Genomic DNA, 26,804 nt, shown 5'->3' with positions numbered 1-26,804 from the left:
TAAGATAGAAATATATAACATATAAAAAGCCCTAACACCCTAGTGCAAGATAAGCTTCACGAGACCGGGCCTTCACCACCATCTTCATTGCGCCTCCTCTTCACTGCTCCTCCTCCATGCCGTCCTCGCCGATGTAGTAGGGGAGGTTGTGCATACCATTGCGGGTGGGGAAGATGTTGTTGAAGTCCATGAACATGTAGGTGGTGAATGCGATGAACTCGCACCCACACCAAAACACCTTGCCGAGGAGGTAGTACGCATCGAATCTGTTGGTGAAGTTGGCGATGAGCCCTATCGGCGGAGTGGTGGAGTTTGGACGCACTTCCTCCAGTCGAAACATCACTAGCGAGCCCGCGGAGAGGTGAGTGAAGCCCGCACCGAGGAACCACTAGGCAAACTCCTTTCCACCCCTCCAGCGTGAGAACGCCCACACGTGGAGCGTCGTCTCCATGACGACACCAGCGGGATACCGCCTCTCCGGCATGGTCGATGGGAGCTGGAAGGTGAGGCCGTTGTACTGCATCCTCGTCTGGCTTTGAGAGTGCTCTGGGTTTGGGTGAAGAAGAGAAGGGGACGACGCAAATGGATGTATGGAGAATAGGTGGAGGCGTGGGTGGTTTAAATAGAGAAAGGGGAAGGGAAGGGGAGTGGCACCGGCCGCGCTTTGGATTGCTAGGTTCAAACGAGCGGTGTCGGTCGATATGCCACTTTAATTGCCATGTTGAATAGATGCGAGTGGAATGAAAAGTTTGAAACAATGCTCTACATCGAGGAGACAAGCGTGCGAGATGAGACGAACCAGCGGCAGCGACCGTCCCTGCGTCCGTGGCGGCTCGCGTGCAGAAAGAGGCCGGTCAGCATCAGTGGCGGCTCGCGTGCAGAAAGAGGGAGGTCAGCGCATCATGGTGGCGGACATCGGCGCATGTAGGTAGGCGAGCTACGTGCATGCATAGCAACCTAGCTAGACATGTCGTGCATGCATAGGAGGCTCATATCATTGCGACGCGCGCAGGGCCCAACAATCTAACCACGGCCCAACGGGTGAACAACGGCCCCAATTGTCAGGTCCAACGGGCGACACAGTCCAGCGCAACCCCACTCGTCAGAGTTAATGGTCAAAGCACTGACCCGACGACATCCACCGTTTGTGACCATTTCTAAGGGTTTCGAACAAGAGAGTGGGGAAAAGTGAGCAAAAGTTAAGAGCGTGGGGATGAATGAGTAGAGCTAAGGAACCAGGGGCACAAATGTAAAAATCCCATGGAATAATGGGTATAAAGCGATACACTGTTCATTATGGGCCAATTTCACCACGGGCCTTTAATGGGCCCAGAGTTACAAAGGGCCTCATATGGGCCGAAAGACGTCATGGGACATACATGGGTTGAAAGTTACAATGGGCCGAAATCATATTGGACGGCCTAGATGACTCTACTGGGCCTAACTCGGATAGGCCATAACGGCTCGTGAGTTAGCAGGCTGTAAATGGGCTATATGCGAAGAGGTCGTTAACAAGCTTTTCATGAGTCGGCCCGCTTCCTTTTGACCAAGTCAAACAGGCTGACCTTTTGACCTGAATGGGCCGCTGTTGGGACTTGCCACGTGTCGACGTATCATAGGTGTCTCCTATCCATTGCGCGATTGACATCTGTCTCAACGCGGAGCTGACACGTGGTTGCTACGGCCAATGAGAATTTTACACGTAGAAAATCCCCATTGGTCTGGGCTGTTAACGGGTTATCGGATCCAAACCGAAACCCGGTAGCTTAACGACGACCCGTTACGGTGGATGTCACGTGTCGGTTACCCTTGACGAAAGCACTTCCATGACGCGTCATTTATCGTCATGGAAGTGGACACTTCCGTGATGATAATTTTGGTATTGTCATGGAACACTTCTACGACAGCACATGTATGACTATCTTGATTCTGTCATAAAATTACCATGGATGTACATGCATGACAGAAAACGTGACCTACTGTGACAAACACGTATCATCACGGAAGTGTTTTTTGTAGTGTTTTTCCTATGATACTCCCACTCCCCGTCACAAAAGTTTTTAGTATCCAAATTTATGGGGATTTCCATCTTAGGAGTCTCACTATCCTCACTCTCGCCCTTGGCGATAACAAATTCAGACATGGTAGCAAAGCAAGCAAACCTTTCTTTGTGTTTTTTGTAAAAAAATAGAAGTGGGGGAGATGAAAACGAGAGGCGAAGGAAAATCAAAATAAGAGCAAGTAGATGATAGTTTGTGTGAAGGTACTTGATAGGTTTTGATGATGTCTCCCCGGCAACGGCGCCAGAAATTCTTCCTGCTACTTGTGAGCTGCGTTCGGGTTCTCCCCGAAGAGGATAGGAGATGCAACATCATAGAGATAAGTGTTTCCCTCAGTGAGAACCAAGGTATGAATCCAGTAGGAGAATCACGCAAAGCCTCGTGAACAACACCTACACACACAAAAGCAAATACTTGCACCCAATGCGAGCAAGAGGGTTGTAAATCCCCTTGAACTCATACTTGCAAGGATTAAATCTCATATTGGTAGATAGATAAATTGTAAAATAAAATAAAGATAATAAAATTGCAGCAAGAATATTTTGGTTTTTTTATATATGATAAAAGTAGACCCGGGGGCCACAGTTTCACTAGAGGCTTCTCTCTCGAACACATATCATACGGTGGATAAACAAATTATTGTTGAACAATTGATACAAAAGTGCATAGTTATGACGATATTCAAGGCAATGATCATGTATAGAGGCATAACGTCCGAGACAAATAGACCGACTCCCGCCTGCATCTACTACTATTACTCCATCCATCGACTGTTATCTAGCATGCATCTAGGGTGTTAAGTTAATAAAAACAGAGTAACACCTTAAGCAAGATGACATGATGTAGACAAAGTAAACTCAACTAATATGAATAAACCCCATCATCTTACCCTTAATGGCAACAATACAAATACGTGTCTTGTCCCTTTCTGTCATTGGGATAGAGTACTACAAGATTGAACCCATCACAAAGCACCTCCCCTACTGAAGATAAATCAATCTAGTCGGCCAAACCAACCGGATAGATCAGAGAGAAATATAAAGCTATAACAATTATGCATAATATAGTTTAGAAAAGACTCCATTACTTATCATAAATATTCAGATCATAAACCCACAATTCATCAGATTCCAACAAACACATCGCAAAAGAAGATTACATTGGATAGAACTCCAAGAACATCAAGGAGAACATTGTATTGAAGATCAAAGAGAGAGAAGAAGCCGTCTAGCTACTAGCTATGGACCCGTAGGTCTGTGGTGAACTACTGACACATCATCGAAAGGCAACAAGGATGATGTAAAAGCCCTCTGTGATTGATTTCCCCTCCGGCAGAGTATCGGAAAAGGCCTCCAGATGGGATCGCGGAAGAACAGAAGCTTGAGGCGGCGAAAAAAATGTTTCGGGTGGCTCTCTGGTATATTGGGAATATTTGAGAATTTATAGAGGCGGAATTGGATCAAAAGGTGCCATGAGGGGCCCACAAGCTCAAGGGACGCATCCTACGAGCTTGTTGCTCCCTCGTGGCTCTTCTGGTGTTCTCTTGAACCTTGGTGGGTCCCTTCCGGTCTAGAAAAAATAATCCAAAGATTATTCTCCGTTTGGACTTTGTTTGATATTGATTTTCTGAAAAGCAAACAAGCAAAAGACAACAACTAGCACTCGGCACTCGGCACTATGTTAATAGGTTAGTCCCAAAAATTGATATAAAATAGCATATAATTGCATATAAAATATTCAAGATTGATACTATAATAGCATGGAACAATACAAAATTATAAATACGTTGGAGACGTATCAAATACTTCGTTGTATCAAGGGAACACTCGACCTCAGTCTACACCTTTCTCGCTCACCGACGATGACGCTCACCACTTACTTTGACGCCGATTGGGTTGGTTGCCCTGACACTCGACGTTCTATGTCCGGGTACCGTGTCTACCTCAGTGATAACATGGTTTCTTGGTCGTCCAAACGACAAACAGCGGTGTCCCGCTCCAGTGATGAGGCAGGGTATCGCGTCGTTCCTCATACTGTCATGGAGTGTTCTTGGGTTCGACAACTTCTGACTGAGCTACATCATCCCCTGACTGTTGCTATAGTTTTTTTGTGGGTACTATAGTTGTTTTTTGTGACAATGTTTAGTACAATTTACATGGCCTCTAATCCGGTTCAACATCGCCGCACGAAACACATTGAGATCGACATTCATTTTGTTCGAGAAAATGTGTCCCTTGGTCAGATCCGGGTTCTTCATGTGCTATCAACACATCAGTATGCTGCCATTATGACAGAAGGACTTCCGTCGTAACTCTTCTCCCAGTTTCGGTCCAACGTATGCTTACTACCAACGGGCGCACAAGTTGAGGGGGGGTGTTAAAGTATATCTTTTGTATAGTTAACTTGTATATGAATGTCATCACCTGCCGATCCTTGTTATGATTTGGTTAGGGTTCACATTGATCTCCAAGGCTTGTACCCTATATTATGTTAACGTAATGGTCGCCCCATTGTGGCATATTGGCCTAATCTCAATTGTTTACTCTTAGATTGTCGTTGTCGGTCGGGCCTCGATAAGATGTTAGATTGGTTCTATGCTTCATGCGGCATTCTCATCATATTGTATCGTTAGGCCATATATTTTGACGTGTTGTTTTATATATTATATTAATATATAAAGCGATGTGAAAGTCTAGTTTGTGAAAACGGTCCCAAGAAAGCAGCGGCATAATAGTGCCAGCTCCAATGCACTGTATGCGCACCGGGTCCACCCAAGACCCACCAGTCATTGCAAGTTAGTAGCTCCAAGCTGGAGTAGCTGAAAAACACAGCAACGACACAACACAACCACCACCCGCCAGCGACCCAGATCCCATCTACCCAGCACCAAACTGGAGCAGCCGGTGAAAACCAGAGCTGCCTATATATACCCAGTCCTGGGTGCGACCCGCGCCCCAAGCTCCGGCGCGTCAGTGCTACAAACCACCGCTACCACAGCGTCCACCTACCCGTCCTCCGCCTCGAGAAGCGTCGGCGAGGCCATGGCGCGGAAGAAGATCCGGGAGTACGACTCCAAGCGCCTCCTCAAGGAGCACCTCAAGCGCCTCGCTGGCATCGACCTCCAGATCCTCTCCGCGCAGGTGATGACCCCCCCTCTCTGTCTCCTCCGCCCGTGGGTGCGCGCGCGCTTCTTCTTCTCGAATCGGCTCGTGATCGGGTGGATCCCGCGGGCTGGTCGCTGGATCTCGACGTCCCTGGGCCGGCGCGCGGGGTTCAGCTTGGGAGCATGTGGGCGTCGTGCTAGAATTTTCGGATAAGACGCGTTTCTACTGCCAATTGGGTGGGGATTTGACACTGGAAGAGACTGAAAATGTGGAATTCGCGGAGCATTAGGCTTTCCGATGTGCGATCGTCCGAAACTTGGACCTGTCAGTATATTTGGATAGTTGGCTCGCAGCATGTACGTGCGAGAAGGAGCTGACTGCAAAAATCATTCACCAGAGCTGTGGACTTTGCTGCGCTGACGGGAAAATCCCGGATGTGGGGTTTCACCGGTGGTGTGTTGCCTAACAATCCGTGTTTCTATGTCGCCCTCAGGGTTTCATTGACCGAGAAAAGTAACACCCCTTATTAGATCTGTTGTTTTGTTGTGATGTTTGTTGGAGTCTAGTAGGTTATCTTTTTATCAAGTATGTTGTTTGTTCAGCGAAGTTTTAATGGCTTCGGAACCATGTTCAGTGCTGCAAAAGCGCAGCTGTAGCCCCCTAGAATCTTCGGCTCCTCATTTTTATTCAATTATGAAATGACTCATTTTGATGGAGATTTGTAGCATCATTCAAGTAAATACAAATTGAGATAGGTGAATCAATTAGTTTTTAGCTGGGATTTTTCTGCCTGTAAATTGTAATAGGTCCATATGGTCATTTCTTCACCTGAATGTATGTCAAGGTGCTGCCGGCGAAGTTTGTACTGTCAACATTTGTGGGATTTAACTTCTAACCAGCAATATTGATATTTAGTTCAGCATTATATTTATTTTGATGGCTTCCATCATAGAATTCCTGTCATCCTGTAAAATATCAGTTCTTCATCAGTGAGCAGCCAGTTTATTTATTTCTGAGTGAAACAGAGAGTTGCAAAAAATCAGTGCTGATCTTTCTTTCTATAGGTAGTGCCTTTTCTCAACATCACATTAGCCAATTTCACCGGTTGAAAAGAACTGGCTTGAATTACATAGTTCATGATTGAAATGTTTGGGTCTTATATGTTAGTTTATTTTGTAATAACCTAATGTTTGATATTATATGTTCAGTTTCTGAAATTTGTAACTTGCTCCTTGTAAGGTCACCCAATCAACGGATTTCACGGAGCTTTCAAACCAGGAGCCATGGCTCTCGTCGATGAAGTTGGTTGTTAAACCTGACATGCTGTTTGGCAAGCGTGGGAAGAGCGGCCTTGTGGCCCTCAACCTAGATCTTGCTCAAGTCCGCCAATTTGTCAAGGAGCGGTTAGGAGTTGAGGTAGTTACACATCTAACATCATGGCATACTTCTCCCATCAATCTTGATAACGATAACTATTTTTCTAATACTTCTAAGTATGCCTATATATCTAGGTTGAGATGGGTGGATGTAAGGCTCCAATTACAACATTCATAGTCGAGCCATTTGTGCCACACGATCAAGAGTATTATCTCTCAATTGTGTCAGACAGGCTTGGTTGCACCATTAGTTTCTCAGAGTGTGGGGGTATTGAGATTGAGGAGAACTGGGACAAGGTTAAGACAATCTTCCTTCCAACAGAGAAGCCAATGACACTTGATGCATGCGCTCCATTGATTGCCACTCTTCCCTTGGAAGTAAGCTTTTGCATTCTACTATGTTGTTACTTATATCATGCCATTTGTAATGTTTTTAATTCCTTATATTTAAGAAGTTCTTGGCTGCTGCTGATAGTTATCTAGTTCTGCATTAACCATCATTCGCAATATGTGTCTTAATTTCAGGTCCGCACGAAAATAGGCGATTTCATTAGAGGGTCGTTTTCTGTTTTCCAAGGTAGCTCGCACTTGCATATGCGTAGAAATTGAAGTTGCTGCTTTGCCATTGAAACCATGTTATAACTATTAATTCTTTTGGCAGACTTAGATTTCTCATTTATGGAGATGAACCCATTCACCCTGGTAAAGGGTGAACCATACCCTCTGGACATGAGAGGTGAACTGGATGACACAGCTGCTTTCAAGAACTTTAAGAAGTATGGTTCAGGGTTCAAGTCTTGTTTAGTAACCCCAAGTACGAGAGTGGATTTTTGGAACCCGGGTGTATTGGAGGACCTTATTTTAAATACTTTGAAAATCACATTTAAGGTTTCAAAAAATTCTGAGAAAAATTCTACATGATCATATGGATGTATATTACACATGTGTAAAGTTTGGTGATGAAATAAGTAAATATGCAACCTACACAAAAATGACAAAATGGTGATTTCCAAATAGTGAATAAAGCATGCACTGTTCATCTTTCCAAAATCACGATTTTGTCGTTTTTGTGTAACTCGCATGGTTACTTATTTCAGCATCAAACTTTGCACATGTGTAATATAGATTCATATGAACATATTGATTTGTTTTCAGAATTTTTTAAAACTTCAAAATAGCATTTTGGCACAGTTCAAAAAATAGGGCTCCAATGCACCTGGGTTCCAAAGTGACTTTTTGCCCCAAGTACTTATTTTATCTCTGTACTAATAATTCTGACCATTTTTTTTTATTTTACAGGTGGGGTGACATTGAGTTCCCTCTACCTTTTGGAAGAGTCCTGAGCCCATCAGAAAGTTATATCCATGAACTGGATGAGAAGGTATCATATTTCTTTAATTACATTTTTTAAGTCCGCTTCATATAAATGATTACCCCCTCCATTTCAAAATACATTGCATATAATTTTTGTTCCAAGTTAATTTTTGTAAACTTTTTTGTAGATTAAAATATTAACATCTGCGATACCAAATAAATACAATTTTAAAATATATTTCATGATGGATCTAATGATATTCATTCGGTATTGTAGATGTTGATATTTTTCTCTATGAACTTGGTTAAACTTTAAAAGTTTGGCTTGGGACAAAACTAATGTCCAATGTATTTTGAAATGGAGGTAGTAGCATCTACAGTTGTATTTGGATTAACATGGGATTCTTCATTTAGTATTGAATGGAAATTCATGCAAGTAACATTTATTTTATTCTTTCAGACAAGCGCATCACTGAAATTCACAGTTCTTAACCCGAAAGGTCGCATTTGGACAATGGTTGCAGGTGGTGGTGCTAGTGTCATATATGCTGACACGGTAAACTTAACTTTCTTCCAGATATTTCTGTAGCTAGGTTTTAATGTTAATCAGGATGGATGACATATCTGATTGCCAGGTTGGAGATTTGGGATATGCTTCAGAGCTAGGAAATTATGCCGAGTACAGTGGAGCTCCCAAAGAGGAGGAGGTTTTGCATTATGCTAGAGTGGTTTTGGATGTAAGGAACCTGGAATCTTATAGCTTTGTTCTGCATATTATGTTCATCTTTTCTGTTCTGAATATCATTTTGAAACTGTGTAGTGTGCCACTGCTGATCCTGATGGCCGGAAGAGGGCTCTTCTCATTGGAGGGGGTATCGCAAACTTCACTGATGTCGCTGCTACATTCAGTGGCATCATTCGGGCTTTAAGAGAGAAGGTAAGTTGGACCATTTGGTTGGATTGATGTTCTATTTCCCAACCACTCAGCTGCCTACATTGAAACCCTCACCCATCTTATTACTTTGCTTCCAAATCTGGTGCCAGGAATCCAAATTAAAGGCTGCAAGGGTGAACATTTATGTTCGGAGAGGTGGTCCAAACTACCAAACTGGACTCGCCAAAATGCGTGCTCTAGGAGCAGAGCTTGGTCTTCCAATTGAGGTAAGCTCTTTTAGGTGAAAACGGGCAAACAGCCCCTATTTTTATTGAGAAATGAAGACCTCAGCTTCTCTAACACAGAACTCATATGTTCCATTTCAAACTTGATCTGGGAGTCTGTTAGCTGTGGATTTAGTATATTCCAAAAGAAATTGTTTGGCCATTCCCATCCTCATGACAGACGAGCTGATTTTGCTCAACGATTCACTGCAGGTCTATGGACCAGAGGCCACAATGACTGGAATCTGCAAGCAAGCCATTGATTACGTCATGGCTGAAGCATGATTCGTCATTGTATAGTTCCAGTGTTTACAGTTGTGTCCATTTTGTTCCATATACATTTAGTATGAACAACTATTCGTGTGAAGCGAACGGAGAAAGATCGGTTTTGTGGGGGAAAGAAACTACAGTTGTAATGCAACTACGCAATAATATATATCTTGGCCAAGGCACAATGAGATCAAGATAAATCGACCCAGCTTCTCCAGATTTACAGCGTTTTTGGTTCTGTTGTGTCCGTAACTTCCTGATGGAGTGGCGTGTGATGTCTCTCCGGACTGTGGCTTCAGGTTTTCAGGGTGTGTGACTTTGTACCCACCATTTGTGAAAAAAAAAATGCAGCTCTACCTTAGCAAGAAAGAAGAAGATGCCTTAAAATGTTTGATTGTACGCGAGATTGTAAATATCCATATTTTTTCTATGAATTTGGTCAAACTTAAAAGACAACTTAAGATGCACTCTGCTACATTAACTGTGACGGTTTGGGATCCTCTGCAGTAGCGCACCTTGCAATACAGTTATGTTATCGGTTGGTAACATTGACACTCTTATCCACAAACTGGCATACAAAATGTCGGAGATACTCTTGGGGTTTGCAGTGATGAATGCATGTTTCCTGCCTAGGATGGCGTTGCGGTATCCCATAGGGGGCATAGGCAGGCACCATGGTTGTTTGGTTGTAGCCTCGTTAAGGTTTAGTTTCTGGTTGCTAAGTTGTGTTGTGATGTGCTTATTTCTAATCTACTGTGGAAAAATTAATATTAAAATGGGCAAAAGTGAGTCCAACAAAATTATGATAGAGAAAAAACCGGGATTATGAGAATCTACAATGCCACCAAATGCAACCTAAGTGTTAGGGATGCTTGGCAAGGAGACCGGGGCCTTCATGTGGAAGTAAGGGAGAGTGGCATATGAAGAGAAGAGGGGAAAATAAGGTCAATGAATACACTCACGTGTGGGAGCAGAGAGAACGATAAAACGTTGGTAGAAGAAAGGAAGTGGGGACGTAAGAAAATTTTGGCACCCTGTTAGTGTGTTGGGTAATTGTGTGGTTTTTTATAATGGTTTGTCTAAGTGAAAATTAAACAAAGATTTTTTTTTCTAACCAAGTTGAATATGATCTATGGTCATCAACAAATGTTTTGGATAAAAGAGCATATACATAACTTCTTCTATTGCTCTTTCCACCTAGGTGATTCCCTGGTCCGATGGTTCTAAAATCATAGGAATGTAAAAAGATAATGTTATGAATCGCCGAATCCTTAAGATGTTTGGTTGCATAAAAATAACATGTGATTTATAAGCTGCTACCTTGCACGTAAAAAAACAAAAAACAAAAACAGAGTGGCCCCATTTATAAGGGAAATCAGGCCGCACACATCACATGATTGATCAAGGGACAACCGCGTAAAAAACTCTACAACCGTGCCAACAACCATGCCAACAACAGCCAACTCGAACTCCACTACCAACATGTCCACAACCCGGAGATGTGTGAGCGAGCTCTTCGCAGATGCCTTCAAGAAGCATCTTCGATGGTATCCTTTGATCCCCATCGAACCACCCAGAGCCACCCACACCAGCCAACAACAGCCAACTCGAACTCCATTACCAACATGTCCACAACCCGGAGATGTGTGAGCGAGCTCTTCGCAGATGCCTTCAAGAAGCATCGTCGATAGTATCCTTCGATCCCCATCGAACCACCCAGAGCTATCCACACCAGCCCCCACCGGGCCTTGGGATAAGGCCAGCCACACCAACAACCTCCACGGCAACCCTCGAACCAACAAGCCGCAGTAGTGAAAAGGAGGAACTCTTCAGCGACAGCTCCAAGAAGCATCGTCGCCGGTGTTCTTCGACCCCCGTCGAACCAAGGCTTTCGCCTAGAGCCTAAGCACCTCCACCTACTAGAGCCTCGGGGAAGGAGCTTATCAATGGCCAATAGAGAGCAAAAGCCTGCTGCACTAGCATAGGAAGACCATGACTGCCGGATCTGAGAGCATGTTGATCGAGCCATAACAACACCATGGAGGCGTGCACGCGCCGACGCACATCACCCCACCACCACCATGCGTGAACTCACCACACCGCCAGCAGCGACACGTAGCCGCGTGATAACCCACAAGTATAGGGGATCGTTTGTAGCCTTCTTCGATAAATAAGAGTGTTGAACCCAACGAGGAGCTAAAGGTAGAACAAATATTTCCTCAAGTTCTATCGACCACCGATACAACTCTACACACACTTGGCGTTTGCTTTACCTAGAACAAGAATAAAATTAGAAGTACTTTGCGAGAATATAACTTGAAATAAATTGCAAGGTAATGAAAGTAGATAGCCTTTTGTAACACAAGAGAAGGATTTGTCCCTAGGCAATCGACTACGTTACTAGACCGATAGCAAGTTTTTTATGTGGGAGAGGCCACTGCTAGCATGTCATCCCTTACTTGAAAATCTATGCACTTATGATTGGAACTCCAGCAAGCATCTACAACTACTATCGTTCATTAAGGTAAAACCCAACCATATATAGCCTTAAGATATATTGGTCCCCCTCCAATCCCGTATGCATCGATTTCTATGCTAGGCTGAAGCTGCTGTCACCCTGGCCCTCCAATACATAGTCCTATCAACATACAACTAAACCTATTGTGTGATCCACACACGCGCTCATATGATGGGCACCAAAGGACAGCAACATAACCACAAGTAATTTAAAGCAAACATAGCAATTTCACCGAACAACTCATAGGACAAAACAGATCTACTCAAACATTATAGGATAACCACATATCATCGGATAATAATATATAGTGTTGAGCACCTATTTAAGTAGAGAAATACAGCGGGAATAGAGAGGTTACACTGCTGCATAGAGGGGGAGAAAGTTGGTGTTGACGGTAGCAAGATTGTTGATGTATATCGTCGTCCCGATCCTTGCCCCGGTGGCACTCCGGCGCCACCGGAAGAGAGGGGGGAGAGCCCCCTTCCTTCTTCTTCTTCTTTGACCTCCTCCCTAGATGGGCGGAGGGTTTCCCCTCTGGTCCATGCCCTCCATGGCGGCGGAGGGGCGAGAGCCCCTCCGAGATTGGATCTGTCTCCCTGTTCTCTTCTGTTTCACGTTCCTGTTTTCTGGCCGAAAACCGTTTCTTATATTTCCGGAGATCCGTAACTCCGATTGCGCTGAGATTTTAACACGATTTTTTCTGGATATAAGCTTCCTTGCGCTCGAAGTAGAGATCCAACCGACGTACGAGGTGAGCACAACCCAGTTGGGCGTGCCCTGGTGTCTTGTGGGGGCTATGGGCCTCCATTTGCGTTGATTCCAAGTCTAAAAATATATTCCAAAATAATTCCTCGTAAAATTTTATTGCATTTGGACTTCGTTTGATATGGATATTCCGCGAAACAAAAAACATGCAAAAAACAAGAAGTGGCAATGGGCACTGGAATAAATCATATAAAATATTGCCCAAAATATGTGAAAGTTACATAATCAAAAACTATATATACGACAGAGACGTATCATCGCGCCATCACTGAGGCCAACAACGCCACCTGCACAGATCCGGAGAGGGAGTAACACGCCAGGCATAACCAGAACACATGACCACTCACACCACGCGGATGCACACAATCCAGATTGCCTAGCGGCTCCAATTGGCACCACGCCGACGTAACTTCCTCGTTAACCTTTAACCACAACGAGATTCAAATGCCTTGTTTTTCAGATCTTTTTCCATGTCCAACAACAAACTACACTCACAAGCAAATTCCGGATAGCAAATCCTAACTTAAATCCATGAAAAAATCCCACAAAAAAATTACAGCGACCGACATGTGGGGCCGTCGTGTCAGCTCCGAGGAGGTCACAAGGACTTGGCTTCTCGCCGCACAACCATAGCCGTCCCCTGCCCCACCTGTCTGTCAGCTTGCATCGTCAGCGTGAACAGCACAACAGAACACCGCACCGGATCGAGCAGCCGGATTCGAGAATCGAGATCGGGGAAGCAGCAGTCTCAGCGGAAGCGCAAAGGAAGGAGAGGGCGGCCGGAGAAGCAGCTCGCCTGGCCTTGCGTCGCCTCGCCATGGGGATCGGCTACGTCATCGGCATCCTCGGCGGCGCCCTCCTCGCCCACGCCGCCTACGCCACCATCCAATGTAACACCGCGCTCCTACTCCTTACGCGTGATTTTCGACTTTGTGACTGGCGGGTGGCGCAAAACTCCGTAGAGGGTTTCCGATTCCCGGCGCCGCGCGCTCAGATCCTCGGCCGACGGACCCTGGTTCTCGAGCTGCCCCGTCGTTGGTTATACTGCTAGTGTTTAGATCTAGGTCGCGATTTGAATTGACCTGTGTGCTGATCCCGTTTAGATTTGGGACAGCCGAGCTTTCCAGAATCATGACAGAGCTCGAAGTTTACGATGAAGGTTGCTGCTGGGGTTGGTCGCTAGGTTCCAGGATCTGATTGTGTTTTGTTGTTGTTGCTGCAGATCGTGCGGTGCTGAAGATCACGGAAGAGGAGTTCTCGCGGCCGCCAGTGGATGTACGTGCACTTCCTCCTTCTGGAAGTAACACTCAGATTCTGCTGCGTAGTCTTGCTTTCTAAGTACTATATTTGACTAGCTTGGGAGTCGTAGTTTCGCGCAATATGTTGGGCTCGTAATTATGTAGGTGTAACCATGATTTGTACAGTAGTAACAAAATGCCCAATAGATAATTTTTTCTGTGGTGGCTGCTTCTGATTTAGTACAATTCTATGTAAAAAGGCCATTTATTAGCACTAATAATTCGGGCATGTTATCCCCAGAAAATTGCAGAAGCTTATACCTCAGCTTAAGCCTGTTGTTTACGTTGCATAACCTGTGCTTTCTGTTGTGCAGGTGATGATGCAGCTGCTCCTGGGGCTTGCCTTATGCATGTGGGCAGGTGTCTCTGTTCCAGCAAAGTTCCTTTCGGTGCTCCCCCATTCCGAGGAGAATAGGTAAAGCCTATTTCACTATTTGGAGCTCCTTGTTAACTAATCTTGAATTTTTATCTGGGGTCGTGGCGTATAGTCGTAGATTGGATACAGAGGTTAAGTAAGCTTAGAAACTCAGCTGTAGTTTTCTTCTATAGTTCGCGATTGACAAATTATGGAACCAGAACCGACGAAATGGATTTACGGGAAATGTGACCACGTACCTTTACAGTTTTGCATGATGAGTTGTTTTCCTTGTTAAATAGCATGAAGTTAACTGTTATGTCCTTCCAGGGCAACCTGTTACATGATCATGTGTATTTTATAAACATCCCCAGTAACATGCTTTTGTCATACGGGCATATAGTACGGCTGAAAGAGAGATGTAATACTTGAAAGGAGATACACAATTACACGCACACAACAGTACACCATGTTCACATTTATGCATTAGTGCGCAGTAGAAATACTAATAAAGGCTGCATGATGCTTAATATTTGAAACCGCACATATTCAGGCAAACATAAATGTTAGTCATTCACTAGTCAGACATGGGATCCTATGATGCATAGACTCTTGATTCTCGACCGTGTAAGCACCTCTGAATTCGATGCAGTGACGGCACTTGTTAGCTTGAGTTGAAGATGGCAGTCTCGTTTCTGAGCTATGTTAGACCTTTGAAAATGAGTACCTTACATTTGCTTGGATAGAGCATAAGAGTGTTATTTTTCATATTTGAGTTTGGTACTAGGTTAAAGATATAATCTAATAAGGAATAGAAAAACTATGGAACTGTTTTAAAACCTATTTTCTGTTGATGTTTTTCGATGCCTGAAATGTTTATGGTGTTATTTAGGCATGTTTGTAGCAGCAAATAATCCATGATAGTTCGTTTATTTGGCACATTCTCTCTTTTCCTTTGGGGCATTATGATGAGCTTTTGTTGCCACATGTTGCTGAATTTGCCATAGTATGCCCGAAAGTCACCTTACCTCCCAATTATGTGTGGTGTTTTTCAGGAAATAAAAACATTTCCTTTGAATTTTCCTGACACGGCTTTCCTATTTAATGCTTTGTGAAGACTCCGTAGTCACAGTTGCACTCATGTTATGTTATCAATGAACTGTTGAGCCTACCACATGTTGCTGAATTTGCCATAGTATGCCCGAAAGTCACCTTACCTCCCAATTATGTGGATGGTTTGTGAGGAAATAAAAATATTTCCTTTGAATTTTCCTGATATGGCTTTCCTATTTAATGCTTTGTGAAGACTCCATGGTCACCGTTGCACTCATATTATGTTATCATCATGAACTGTTGAGCCTACATAGCAGCTTTCCTTCTGTTTTGAATACACACTGCCTAGGGAGGAACCCCTGCTACCCATTTCCTGTCTCTAATCCACCTATTGCCACAGGATCGTATCGCTCCCAGCAAACCTGGATTTCATGATCTTCAACCACCGTGGAAGGGCGCTGCCTTCAGACGCAGACTTGAAGTTGAAGATATGAACAAATTCTGTTCCTTTCTTGTCATGTAACCTTTTGCCCAAGAGGAGGATCCATCCAGTTATTCTTGTGTCACCCATGTGTAAGAGGGGAAAGCTTTTTCTTGGCCATAACTTGTTTATGCTGTAACTGTAGAATTTTGTGACACGGACACCTGTCCTATATATTTTGAGGTGGTTAGCACGAGGACCTGATCTAGTGCAAGTTTATATCTGAATCATCACTTCATCATTAAAGCATCCATCCATATTATATTCATTTAAATCCACATTGGAGCGTTTGCAAAACTTATCATCCCGAGTGCCATAGAATGTGTTCTGTCTGTGACTGAAAAAAATGTATTTTTCGGTAACTGTTCTGTTTGTTTGTGACTGAAAATTGCATTATTCATTGACAATTTTTTGAACTTTCAGTACCGGTTTTTTGGCCATGCTGTCCTTTCTATTTTTGGTGGCCTGGCATATATGGCCACTTCCCTCACTTGCAATGCATTTCTTTACCAATCTGGACTAAATCACGTGCAAGCAAAATCTTTGGCTAGACTTGTCATTTCGTTCTTTCTATTTGTGGTTCGAATGACATATAGATTATATACCAGTTTTGTCATTACCATGTTTTGATCATTACTTGCCGTGATGATCAAACGCAACAAGCCTCAAATGTTGCTAAAGATGATTTATTTGATCGTGACGATCAAATCAGGCCGCACATCCGGAAATCCGACGGTCATGAATCCTTCCAGTCTCACCAGAAGACTCGTACACGAGAGAGGCGGGGACGAAGGTTCCGTGTCAAATCAGACGGCCTTCACAGCCAAGCAAAGAGCCAAAAAGCAAAACGCTCTCCACGTTGGCAGATTCCGCGTCTCGCTGTCCTGCCCTCGCCAACGGGGGCCCACCGCGCAGTCTCTCCGCCTCCACCCCAGCTCTCTATCTCTCTTTTCTCTCGCGCTCGACTGGCTCCCTACAAAGACGAGGCGAGGACGGCGGAAACCGCCTCCCAAAACCCGCACCCGCTGCCCCTCCGCCCCCTCCCATGTCGGGCCCGCGTCCCGCCGCCGCGCCGAACCCTAGCTCCGCGTCGCCCTCCCCGCCCCCTCCCCCGCCGGCCGCCGTCGCCAGGGTCGCGGCCAGGGTGCGCGAGGAGGGCGAGGTCTCCTCCGGCCCCTCCGACGACGAGGTGAGACCCGCGTCCCCGTCGCTGCCCGTCTTCCTCCCTTCCTCGGATCTAGCTGCTCGCGGCGCTCGGTGGAGTCGCGGGAAAGTAGTCGTAGCACTATAAGCAGCAGCTGCGCCTTTGACTAACCTTCCGTAGGGTTTGACTTGTGGATTGAGTAGCCGAGATGTTCTCTTCTGTACGATCGGTCTGTATTGATGGATGCGCGGACTGCCGCGTGCGGTCGTGTTAATCAAGCCCGCTGAGATCTAGCAGTAGGGCTTCGGGGGTGAGATAGATGCTGCCCACGACCTCATCACTTGGCTGTTGGAGCAAGGGGTAGGGTTTTGACACGAGCATGATGTGATGCGCCTCTGTGGGTTATGGTTGGAGCTGTCCTAAGTTCAACTGCTACTTAAGTGAAGCTGTACGTACAAATGATTAATGATTATTGACACGAGCATGATGTGATGCGCCTTTGGGGTTATGGTTGTAGCCGTCCTAAGATCTACTGCTATTTAATTGAAGCTGTATGTACAAATGATTGGTACCAGTTATGCATCACATCGCTAGCGACAACACCGCCTCTGCCGTTACGGTTTAGCAAGTTCCGGTACATAATTGAAGCTGTAAGAGCAATAACCGGTGTGAGTTGTGTGTTCTGTCGCTATTGCCAACTGGGTGAGTTATATTTGGGCAGGATATTGCTATAATTGAAGCTGTATAAGAGCAATAATCTGTGTGAGTTGCATGCTCTGTCGCTATTGCCAACTGGTTGAGTTAGATTTGGGCCGGATGGTACTATAAATTGACGATGCTTTGGGTCTTATGAGTTTCTCGGGTCTACCTATGTACGTATTTGCGTATTAATTGCCTTTTCTATGTAACATACTTTGTACTGCTCGCGCATTTATCACCTTCTCATGGAGCTTTGCGGCAGGCATTTATAGCTTAGCTGATTTGTTCAAATGCTGTGAGCAGGCTCTGCAATCTCAGCTGTTAGCTCTATCCAATGCTGGGAAATATGTGCAGGCTGCTGCTCAAGTGACGCTGGCAACTTTCCCTGGTAAAGGTAAAATCTATTGCAGTTATTTGATCTTCTTTGTATCGCTCATCTAGCGCCTTTGTTGCGTTCTTCAATTGTCCTGTGATTTCCTTTGCTGAAAGGATGCTTTCTTAAACTTTTCCCACTGTTTGCCTTGATTTACCAGGAGGTAGTAGTTTGAGTCTCTCAAATGTTCTTCCTCAGAAAACAGTTGCTCCAAGTTATAAGAAGACCTTGAGGGGGAATCAAGGGCAATTCAAACTTGGCACCAGTCGTAATCTTGCTTGGTTGAAACCTGTGCCAAGTGATAACTTGGTGATAAGTTTCTCTGATGATGATATTGAGACCGACCCTGGAATGTCAAAGCAAGTTGGAGGTAAAGGTAGCAAAGCCAGCACACAAGTTACACATAAACCTGGGATGAGTGTGCAAACTAGACTTATGAGAGAGGAAGCACCCCAACAAAAGATCCATGCTGCAAACATAGGATCCACGAAATGGTCTGCTAATGCACACACACTCAGAAACTCGGCGGCAGGTAGGGGCTCAGGTGCTACCTTTTCTAGAAGAGAGCCACCTATTCGTCAAGTTACACCTCTGAAGTCTTCCCAGAAGGATGGAACTGGTATGGGAGTAAAGTCAGCAGATGACAAGTTGGAAAGTTTGCGCCACAAAATTGCTGCTAGAGAAAATGAGTTAAAAGTTCAGAAAAGACCGATATCACCTGGTTTTGTGAAGGAAGCTGACTGCTCCACTGATCAGACAAGGCCACCTTTGGAGAAGATAGGCTTTGAAGCTTCCAACAGTGGTCGGCATGCTCACCTTGACGGTCCATTTGGACATGATGGCAGACCAGTTAAAAGGCTGAAGCCCAATCAGCAGTGTTTTGATAACCAAGTAGGAGGTGATTTGGTAACACTGGTAACACCTGGAAGTTCATTGGGAAATGATAATGTACAATCTTCTGAAAGAAGGGATCACATTGAAAATGGAATCACCATGAACTGTAAAGGTAATGAGACAGAACATGCCATCACAACAGAATCCTCAGATCAAATGCATATTGGTGGTACTGCTAAGAACCTTCTGTCATCAAAAAGTCACCACATGGTTCTACAAGATGGTGGCAACCATGCCATGGTTGAATGTCATAGCAAGCTTGCAGGGCCACCATTTACTAGCGAGCAACCTATGGCTGAAGATACCAGTGCTTTGGTTCCCGTTACTTCTGTACCAGCAGGGGCCAATGTAGACAGGTCATCTATTCATGCCAAGGACCATATTTTTTCTACCCAGGATTGGCAACAAGTAAAGCCTGTTGATACTTCAACTGTGTCAAATGAAAGGCTACACTTGCAGCCTGGAATGGAGGTTGGTTCAGCATTACCATCCTCTTACTAATTATTCTATTCCTATTTCGTTTATGTTGTACTTCCGAATATACTAAAAGAGTTTGGTTCCATTTACTACTAGTTCCAAAGTCAGTCATCAGGTATTTCACATGCCCTCCATTAGGAAGTGGGAAAGCTGGAGTTAACGATTCCTCTATTTTCAAAATACTACCATTGTATAATGTGATACATGAGAATAGATACATTGACACTGAGACTACACTTCCGAATAATCAAGGGAACCCTGATCCCTCACCAGCTTAATTCTTTTGCTTGCCACGAAGTTTGGAACCCGTTGTAGTTTGCTGGTTGGCACCTTTTTCCTTATCCTAGTAGCGATAGCTTAAGTTTTAGGTGATATTTATATCCTTTTTATTAAGGTTTCGTTCATAAGAAAATTTGACTAGATTTGTATCTCTCAGTGAGGAAAATGCTAATCTGTATGGTACATCTTTTTGCTCACTTGTCGCTCCTTCATGAATACTGGTTGTTTTTCGTTGCTTTGTTGGGCATACATCTAGTCAATTGATGAACTTTGTGGTAAATGCTTTCTAAAAAGGGTTAGCTAATGTTTTTCTGTCGCCCTTGCTTAAACCTGATGTCTGCAAGGTGCAGATATAAATCAAAATACCTTCTCTGAATTTCTCTAGAAGCTTCGGTCACTGAAATTTGATGCATTGCAGTTTCAGATGCTATAATTTGTTCTGCAATTGTCTGGAAATGCCTTTAAGTTTGTTTTCGTTTAATAATAATGCCTATGATGACAACTGTAATCTATATATGGCAACCAAACAGAAGAGTAACTTGTCAATGTGGGCTTCTTATTTTGTCAGAATGCTGATCTCTTAAACCGGAGCGGCCAGGTGGGTATAAGAGGCCAGAACACAACATTGCTCTCTCTCCTTGAGATGGAGGAACTCCAAGACAGGGAGTTGGAGGTTGCTCAGGAGCATAGGCGAAAATGTGAAGTTGAAGAAAGAGAAGCTCTCAGAGCATATCGCAAAGCACAAAAAGCTTTAATTGAGGCCAATGAAAGATGTACCATTCTTCGTGGAAAAAGAGAAGTTTGCTCTGCACAAGTCCATGGTTTGATTGCAGAGAATTCTTCTTTGGCGCAGTGTTCAAATATTCAGAATGCTGGACGTGGCTTTGTAATGCCGTCACTACTCAACTCTCAGTTCCATGCAGATCTTCAGATGCCTGAGATCTGTGGTGGTAGGTCTAGCAGTCCATACCAAGATGAACCTCCTCAACAGCCGGTGGATAAGCACGAGGCACGCTCACGCCATTGTGATGAGCTTGCTGCTGGCATTGCTGATCCAAAATTTGCGAGTACTGTCCATGATAACAGTGAACCTTCACATTACAGGGAAGGGGATCTCCTGTTCTCTTCTAAGCGGGCTAGATCAGAATGCACTTCAAATCTGGAGAATGAGGAAACTATACATGCATATTTGGAGGAAAACAGAGAGCCTTCTGGTGATAACGGTCAGGACTATGAACTTTTAGAAGCTTCTTTGAGGTCCAGATTGGTGCAAAAATTTGCAAGGAATCCACATCTGAATAACTCTGGAGAAGTCACTGAAGAACATTTAGAAGTAACGGAACAAGGCAAACAACCTGCAAATGTTGAACTTCAGTCACAGGATGCTGATGAGATTATGACAAATCCTGAAGGTTCACATTTCTTAACTTACCCAAGTCATTTGTATTCGTATTATCTATGGTTGCCATATGCTCTCCATTTAATGATGACCTGCATATGCGGTGAAAGGTTGTCAATTGCTAGATATACCTTGCGGACATTTGTTGTTAAGTTAATCGATCAACTAGATAATGGTCAGGCAATCAGGTTATTAAAGTACCCACATGGTATGAATATGCTTTAGTACTCTTAATAAGAATGAGCTCTAAAGGATTTTGCCATTTTCTTTGTTGTGTTGTTGAGTAAGATTTGTTCTTTTGGCGCAGCATTTATGCATGAGAATTGAAAGAACTAACCGCTGGGCATGTTCTTGTACACCCACTAAAGATGTCATGCCTTTCTCTGGACTGCATGTATTCATGAATGATTGTTGAATTCATGTTTGGTACTTTATTGTGTAGGCACAGCGGAACTTGCAAATGATGGCGCTGATTGTGTTGAAAAGATGTCTGGACTATCTAATTCTAGTAATGCTCTTTCCATGGGCAACTGTGATCCTGAGGACAATATTTCCTCTCTTGGAGAATTATGCGCGCCATTAAGTGTGAATTCTCTCATTTTTCCTTCTTCAGCGCCACTAAATGCTGCTAAACACATCAAGTGGGTAGTCCATGGCTTCTGTAAAAATGATTCTATAACCAGCAATGTAGCATCTGATGCAATGGTAAGTGGACAGTATATGATACAAGACCGCGTTGAAGAGAACTTGAAGATGGTCTCAACAGCTACAAAGGATAAGGACATGGTGCACAGTGGGATTGATCCCTTCTGGCCCTTCTGCATGTTTGAGCTCCGAGGAAAGTGCAATGACGAAGAGTGTCAATGGCAGCATATTGAGAATCATGCTTGGAGAAAGTCAAATCACACAAAACATGCCATGTCTTCTGTTTCAGGTTGTTTTATGTGCAACCAGTATATCCTGTTAATTACTTAATTTTAATGTATATCTGTTTGCCTTACATATGCATTGTGCTTGGTGAAGGTTTGTCATTGATACCTGGAACTAATATATGTAGGTCGGAGTCCTTATGATCTGTTTCAGCATATTCTGCCAGTGCCAACATATCGTGTTGGTTCAAATCTTATTAGAGCCGATCTGAACTTAATGCAGTCGGTGCTGGCTAGCAGTATATGGCAATATTGGCAAAGGGGGTTTTGCGCTTCCTTTCCTTTACCTTTGTCAGTTCAGAGAGTTCTTCCATCAGATGCACCATTCTTACAAGCTGGTGATGGTTCGATTGCAGATTTTGATAGGAACAGACAGCTATCAAATTTGCGAATGCTGGATGGTAGGAAGGTGGGTGCCAGTAGAATCTGTTGTTCACCATTATCATCACATCAGCGGAAGTGGCATATATATCAGTATCTGGTTCTCCACACTGTTCTTATTCTTACGAGTGTGCTGCTTTGCCTGTTCTCATTTCCATACAGAATATCTGGAATTAGCTCAAAAAGTTTACAGTTGGAATGCTTTTATGCTCCTAGTGGACAAAAAATAATAATTCAACTTGTTATTGACGATATTTAATCTATTCACATGCATTTCCTTTTCATATTTAATGTTTTAACATTTTTAGTTCCACACTTCCATTTACTAGTTCATTGCTTTCTAATCTGCTTATATTTTGATTAGTTTTATTTAACCTTTTGTTCTGTAGAATAAGATTGTACAGGGATCTGTTGATGTTGAGCTTTTCTTAGAGGCTGCACTTGGTTTATATTGTGGGAAAGTAAACAAACCTGACAGGCTCAAGGTGATCTTTGTATTGCTTACTGCTTAGGGACATGTTACACATTCTAACATGGGTTCGATTTATCGACTTTCAGTTATTCAGCTTAGCTCTAATCTCGAACATGCATTCTACAGGCTCTTTTACTTCTAGCACGTTCCATTGAGGCTGATCCAAGCACAGTTATTCTGTGGGTGTTTTATCTTCATATTTACTATCAAAAGGATGAAGGTCTTGGGAAAGATGACATGTTTTCCCATGCGGTACACTGTTTCTCAACCTTTGCCATTTAAATTCGTTACATGAGACAAAATTATCATAGTAGGATCCATGAGCTACAGGTGCCTGTTAGTATTGGCTAGGTTGCATTTCTATTTTATCTACACGGGTGGTTCACCTTAGAGGTGCAAAACTAGTTTGTTGTTTCTTTTGAACAATTTTTTATTCTATCTGTAACTAAAGCCATTTATACTAGGTTCATTGGGCCCTCTCGTGTGACAAAAACACAAGTTCTTGTGTTGACCAAATCAAAACTTTGTTATGGTATATTAGGCATTGAGTCCATATTTACATCCAATCTGTGCATGTTTGCTTCAGTTTCGTATCATCCGGTACCTAATATTATGTGTTTTTCCTTTTAGGTGCAACACAATGTTTACTCCTACGAATTATGGCTCATGTATATTAATAGTAGGTTGCGCTTTGATGACCGATTGGATGCTTATAACGATGCTCTGAGTATGCTCTGCCAAATGCCAGCTGATACTGACAATGAATTGAAAGATAGGAGTGCCTTCATCCTAGATATTTTCTTACAGATGATTTACTTCCTGTGCATGTCTGGAAATGTAGATAAGGCTATTTCTAGGATATATGGGATTCTACCTGCTGCAACCGCTGACTGCTCTGGCGAGAAGTTACTTTCGGATGCCATATCTTGCTTGACCGTGTCTGACAGATGCATATTTTGGATTTCATGCCTGTACATCTCAATTTATAGGAAGCTTCCAGAGGAAATTTGCGATCAGCTAGAATTTCCAAAAGATATACCTCGCATGTTAGTATGGCATCCTATTGAACTTAGGGTAGATAACAGACGTCAGGTTACAGAACTATTGAAACATGTTGCTGATAAGATGTCTCTAGATATTAACGAGACTGTTAAAAATGGGGATCCGTCTTACCTGAAATTGTCACAATTCCTCGCTGTTAACCACATTAGTTGTTTAGCTGCTCTTGAAGGCTTGCAATCTTCTGTTGATATGCTGATGAAGTATATGAAGGAGTACCCAATGTGCCCCAATATTCTTCTTTTCGCAGCTCGGATATGTCAAAAGTATGGTACATGTCCTGGTCTGAAAGGGTTTGATGAGTTGCTCATGGATTGGCCTAAAGAGGTGCAAGGAGTTCAGTTTCTGTGGAATCAGCATGCTGAGCATGCTTTGGCAGATAATAGTGAGTTAGCTGAGAAGATTCTGGCTCGCTGGTTTGAAGAATATGGAAAAGATGGTGATCTCCATTCTAGTGCTGCTGTTTGTATGGCGGAAGTTGGTAATGAAGTGTCCGAACAACCATCACTAGCCTATACACAAGAAGTTTGTTCTGGTCCATCTGCATCTGAAGATCAGGTCTATTGGTTGTTAAACCTCTCACTGTACAGGATGCTAGAGAACAACCTACAGGAAGCACAAGTTGCTGTGAACAAAGCATTGAAGTTGGCCCGAGGGGAGAGCTATGAGCACTGTTTAAGGGAGCATGCTGCAATTAACATGCTAGAGAGACCATCTTGTACAGACACTCAAGCTCGAGCTACCTTAAATCTGATCAGTGGTTATCTTGCAGACCTTCGGAACTTACCTGTGAAGGAACTGCTGTCTCGAAGGTTTATCCAAAATGTTAAGAAGCATAAGCTTAGGCAGTTGATAGATGACACTATAGGTCCAGCTTCTGCAGATTCTTCAGTGATAAACTCAACCCTTGAGGTGTGCTATGGCCAGTCCCTCCTTCCAGAAAAAATAGGCGGAGTAAAATACCTTGTGGATTTTGTTGAATCAGTTATGGAGGTTCTTCCTGCAAACTACCGCCTAGCTCTGGCAGTTGGCACATTTGTGGTTAAACATTACAAGGGTGCTGACCCTACCTCGATGGGTACCAGGTTCTGGGCAAGTTCTGTTCTGATCAATGCCATTTTCCGTGCTGTACCCGTCGCACCAGAATCAGTATGGATAGAAGGTGCCAATCTCCTGGAGAAACTGCAGGCTGCTGAGACGGTGAAGCGGTTCCACCAGCAGGCAACATCAGTGTACCCCTTCTCATTCAAGCTGTGGCATGCTTACTTGATTGCCTGCAAGGCCAGTGGAAGCAACACGGATAGCATCACAGAAGCCGCTAGGCAACGAGGCATCGAGCTGAATGTAATGCCACCCTAGTTTTGCCCCTTTGATCTGAAGCTGTGGAATTATCCAGGTGGAAGCTGTAGTTTAGTGTTGTGCTTACTGGAAGTGACGTAGATACGTGGAATCGGTGGTGGGATTGACAACCAGGTGGAGGCTGTAGCTAGTGTTGTCTGTTTACTGCAAGGGACATGGCATATATGGAGATGATGTTGGTGGTGATGATGACGATGGAGATGGTTTTCTTTTTGTTTGGGCAGGCAACTTCATGGCGATGAGACCAGATCCGGTTGGCAGGTTGATGATGAAGGATACCAGGCACATATATATGGGTTTACTGGCTTGCTTACCCACCCTACACAGAGGGGCGTTTCTTTCTGGCCGACTTGAGAACGATGTTGAAGGCAGATTTCTGTCTTAAAGTTTTAGTCTTAGCTTCCGCTGTTGATGTGTATGACCCATAACTGTTGTTTTAAATCGCCATCGTCGATGGATATGAATGAGAATTTTTGTTTATTGCTGCCGTGTGCTTTTTATTCGCAGTTTCAGCATGTTACCTATTCTGTAATCTGTATTACTCATCATGACCTGTGATTTGAAAAGAGATAATGCCTTATATTTACCCTGTTCTGAGTTCCTCCGCTCCTGGAGAGTGGCATGGAGCGAGCAGCAGTTGAAAATCGCAGATCCTCGGGAACGGAGTGAGCAACGATAAGCACGAAGGAGTTCATCAAATTTACGGAAGGCTGCCACCAATAAGTGAAGCTTACCGGTTCGTTTTAGCGTTTCTATATGGACATTCTATTGAATCAATATAAAGTTGGGCAAGAATTCTCAAAAAGAAAAAACCATCGATCAAGGAGCGCGAACTCGCTGGGAGGAGCCGGATCGTGGATCGTGGGATTTCACGGAGCTGGTGGATTACCGAATAGACTCCTTATCCTCGTAACTGATTGCTTCAGATATACTCCCTCTTTCCCGAGTTATAAGATGGTCTGACATTTTTTTTGATTTTGATGTATAAAGACACGTTTTAATTTAATGTGTTTGCTTGCTTATTTTAGTTTGTATATAGGGGCTGAAACTGGGGAGCCCGTTGGATAGTAAATTTGGTATGTATAGTCTGTTGGAATTATGTGTCCTGCAATTATATTCAAATTACTAGAAATTACTAATATTCGAAATACATTATTGTGAATTATACATGTATTAATGCATAGAATTACTTTACATGATTATCATGAAATTATCACTTGTTGGAATGTACTTAAGTTGTATGCTTAAGGAAGCTGGTCGATTATCAGGAAATACAATATACTATTTATTTTGGAAAGATTATCCGGATACAGTGATAATCGGAAGGAGCTAGATCATATAGTTAGATAACAGCATTAATATTGATCTACATAATTAGAGAAATTTACACTCTATTATGACACGTTGCTCACAAACGTGTGCTTCGGGGACACAACGGGTAGAATCCATTAACAAATAAATTTGATCGTGGTTGATAATTTAATCTGGACTCTATCCCGGAAACAGGTAGAATAATAAAACACCTGAAAGTGGAGTCTATAAATAGGTCCCTACCCTCTAGCCTCAATAGGCATTGTGAGCGGCATC

At 43.6% G+C, this 26,804-nt stretch overlaps 3 protein-coding genes across 3 annotated transcripts; all 3 read left to right on the top strand.

The window, feature by feature from the left end:
- The first annotated feature begins 4,907 nt into the window (after nt 1-4,907).
- On the top strand, nt 4,908-9,499 carry LOC125508108 (ATP-citrate synthase alpha chain protein 3). The gene is made up of 11 exons (XM_048672695.1): nt 4,908-5,200; nt 6,404-6,580; nt 6,676-6,918; nt 7,066-7,117; nt 7,202-7,316; nt 7,840-7,921; nt 8,315-8,410; nt 8,490-8,591; nt 8,675-8,791; nt 8,899-9,015; nt 9,226-9,499. The coding sequence occupies exons 1-11, from the start codon at nt 5,102-5,104 to the stop codon at nt 9,295-9,297; spliced, it is 1,272 nt and encodes a 423-aa protein (XP_048528652.1). The 5' UTR covers nt 4,908-5,101; the 3' UTR covers nt 9,298-9,499.
- A 3,700-nt stretch (nt 9,500-13,199) lies between these two features.
- Nucleotides 13,200-15,971, top strand: LOC125508107 (membrane magnesium transporter). Its single transcript, XM_048672694.1, has 4 exons — nt 13,200-13,455; nt 13,788-13,840; nt 14,178-14,278; nt 15,672-15,971. The coding sequence occupies exons 1-4, from the start codon at nt 13,383-13,385 to the stop codon at nt 15,763-15,765; spliced, it is 321 nt and encodes a 106-aa protein (XP_048528651.1). The 5' UTR covers nt 13,200-13,382; the 3' UTR covers nt 15,766-15,971.
- A 739-nt stretch (nt 15,972-16,710) lies between these two features.
- Nucleotides 16,711-25,697, top strand: LOC125508106. The gene is made up of 9 exons (XM_048672693.1): nt 16,711-16,941; nt 17,899-17,989; nt 18,129-19,333; nt 20,187-21,030; nt 21,460-21,951; nt 22,075-22,355; nt 22,717-22,812; nt 22,926-23,051; nt 23,430-25,697. Exons 1-9 carry the CDS (start codon nt 16,798-16,800, stop codon nt 25,215-25,217), a joined length of 5,067 nt encoding a protein of 1,688 aa, XP_048528650.1. The 5' UTR covers nt 16,711-16,797; the 3' UTR covers nt 25,218-25,697.
- The last annotated feature ends 1,107 nt before the right edge of the window (nt 25,698-26,804 follow it).

The sequence above is a fragment of the Triticum urartu genome, chromosome 5 (assembly GCF_003073215.2).
Source record: "Triticum urartu cultivar G1812 chromosome 5, Tu2.1, whole genome shotgun sequence".
Taxonomy (NCBI): Eukaryota; Viridiplantae; Streptophyta; class Magnoliopsida; order Poales; family Poaceae; genus Triticum; species Triticum urartu.
Note: the sequence above shows the minus strand (reverse complement) of the source record. Positions and strands in the feature narration are given on the sequence as shown.

What these genes read in the sequence shown, in the direction of transcription:
- LOC125508108 (XM_048672695.1), top strand. Translation starts at nt 5,102, where the DNA reads ATGGCGCGGAAGAAGATCCGGGAGTACGACTCCAAGCGCCTCCTCAAG. An exon ending in AGGAGCGGTTAGGAGTTGAG is followed by an intron (nt 6,581 to 6,675) that starts GTAGTTACACAT and finishes CTATATATCTAG; the next exon opens with GTTGAGATGGGTGGATGTAA. An exon ending in ATGCTAGAGTGGTTTTGGAT is followed by an intron (nt 8,592 to 8,674) that starts GTAAGGAACCTG and finishes GAAACTGTGTAG; the next exon opens with TGTGCCACTGCTGATCCTGA.
- LOC125508107 (XM_048672694.1), top strand. Translation starts at nt 13,383, where the DNA reads ATGGGGATCGGCTACGTCATCGGCATCCTCGGCGGCGCCCTCCTCGCC. An exon ending in TCTCGCGGCCGCCAGTGGAT is followed by an intron (nt 13,841 to 14,177) that starts GTACGTGCACTT and finishes TCTGTTGTGCAG; the next exon opens with GTGATGATGCAGCTGCTCCT. An exon ending in CCCCATTCCGAGGAGAATAG is followed by an intron (nt 14,279 to 15,671) that starts GTAAAGCCTATT and finishes CTATTGCCACAG; the next exon opens with GATCGTATCGCTCCCAGCAA.
- LOC125508106 (XM_048672693.1), top strand. Translation starts at nt 16,798, where the DNA reads ATGTCGGGCCCGCGTCCCGCCGCCGCGCCGAACCCTAGCTCCGCGTCG. An exon ending in CCGGCCCCTCCGACGACGAG is followed by an intron (nt 16,942 to 17,898) that starts GTGAGACCCGCG and finishes TGCTGTGAGCAG; the next exon opens with GCTCTGCAATCTCAGCTGTT. An exon ending in GAATGCTGGATGGTAGGAAG is followed by an intron (nt 22,356 to 22,716) that starts GTGGGTGCCAGT and finishes TTTGTTCTGTAG; the next exon opens with AATAAGATTGTACAGGGATC.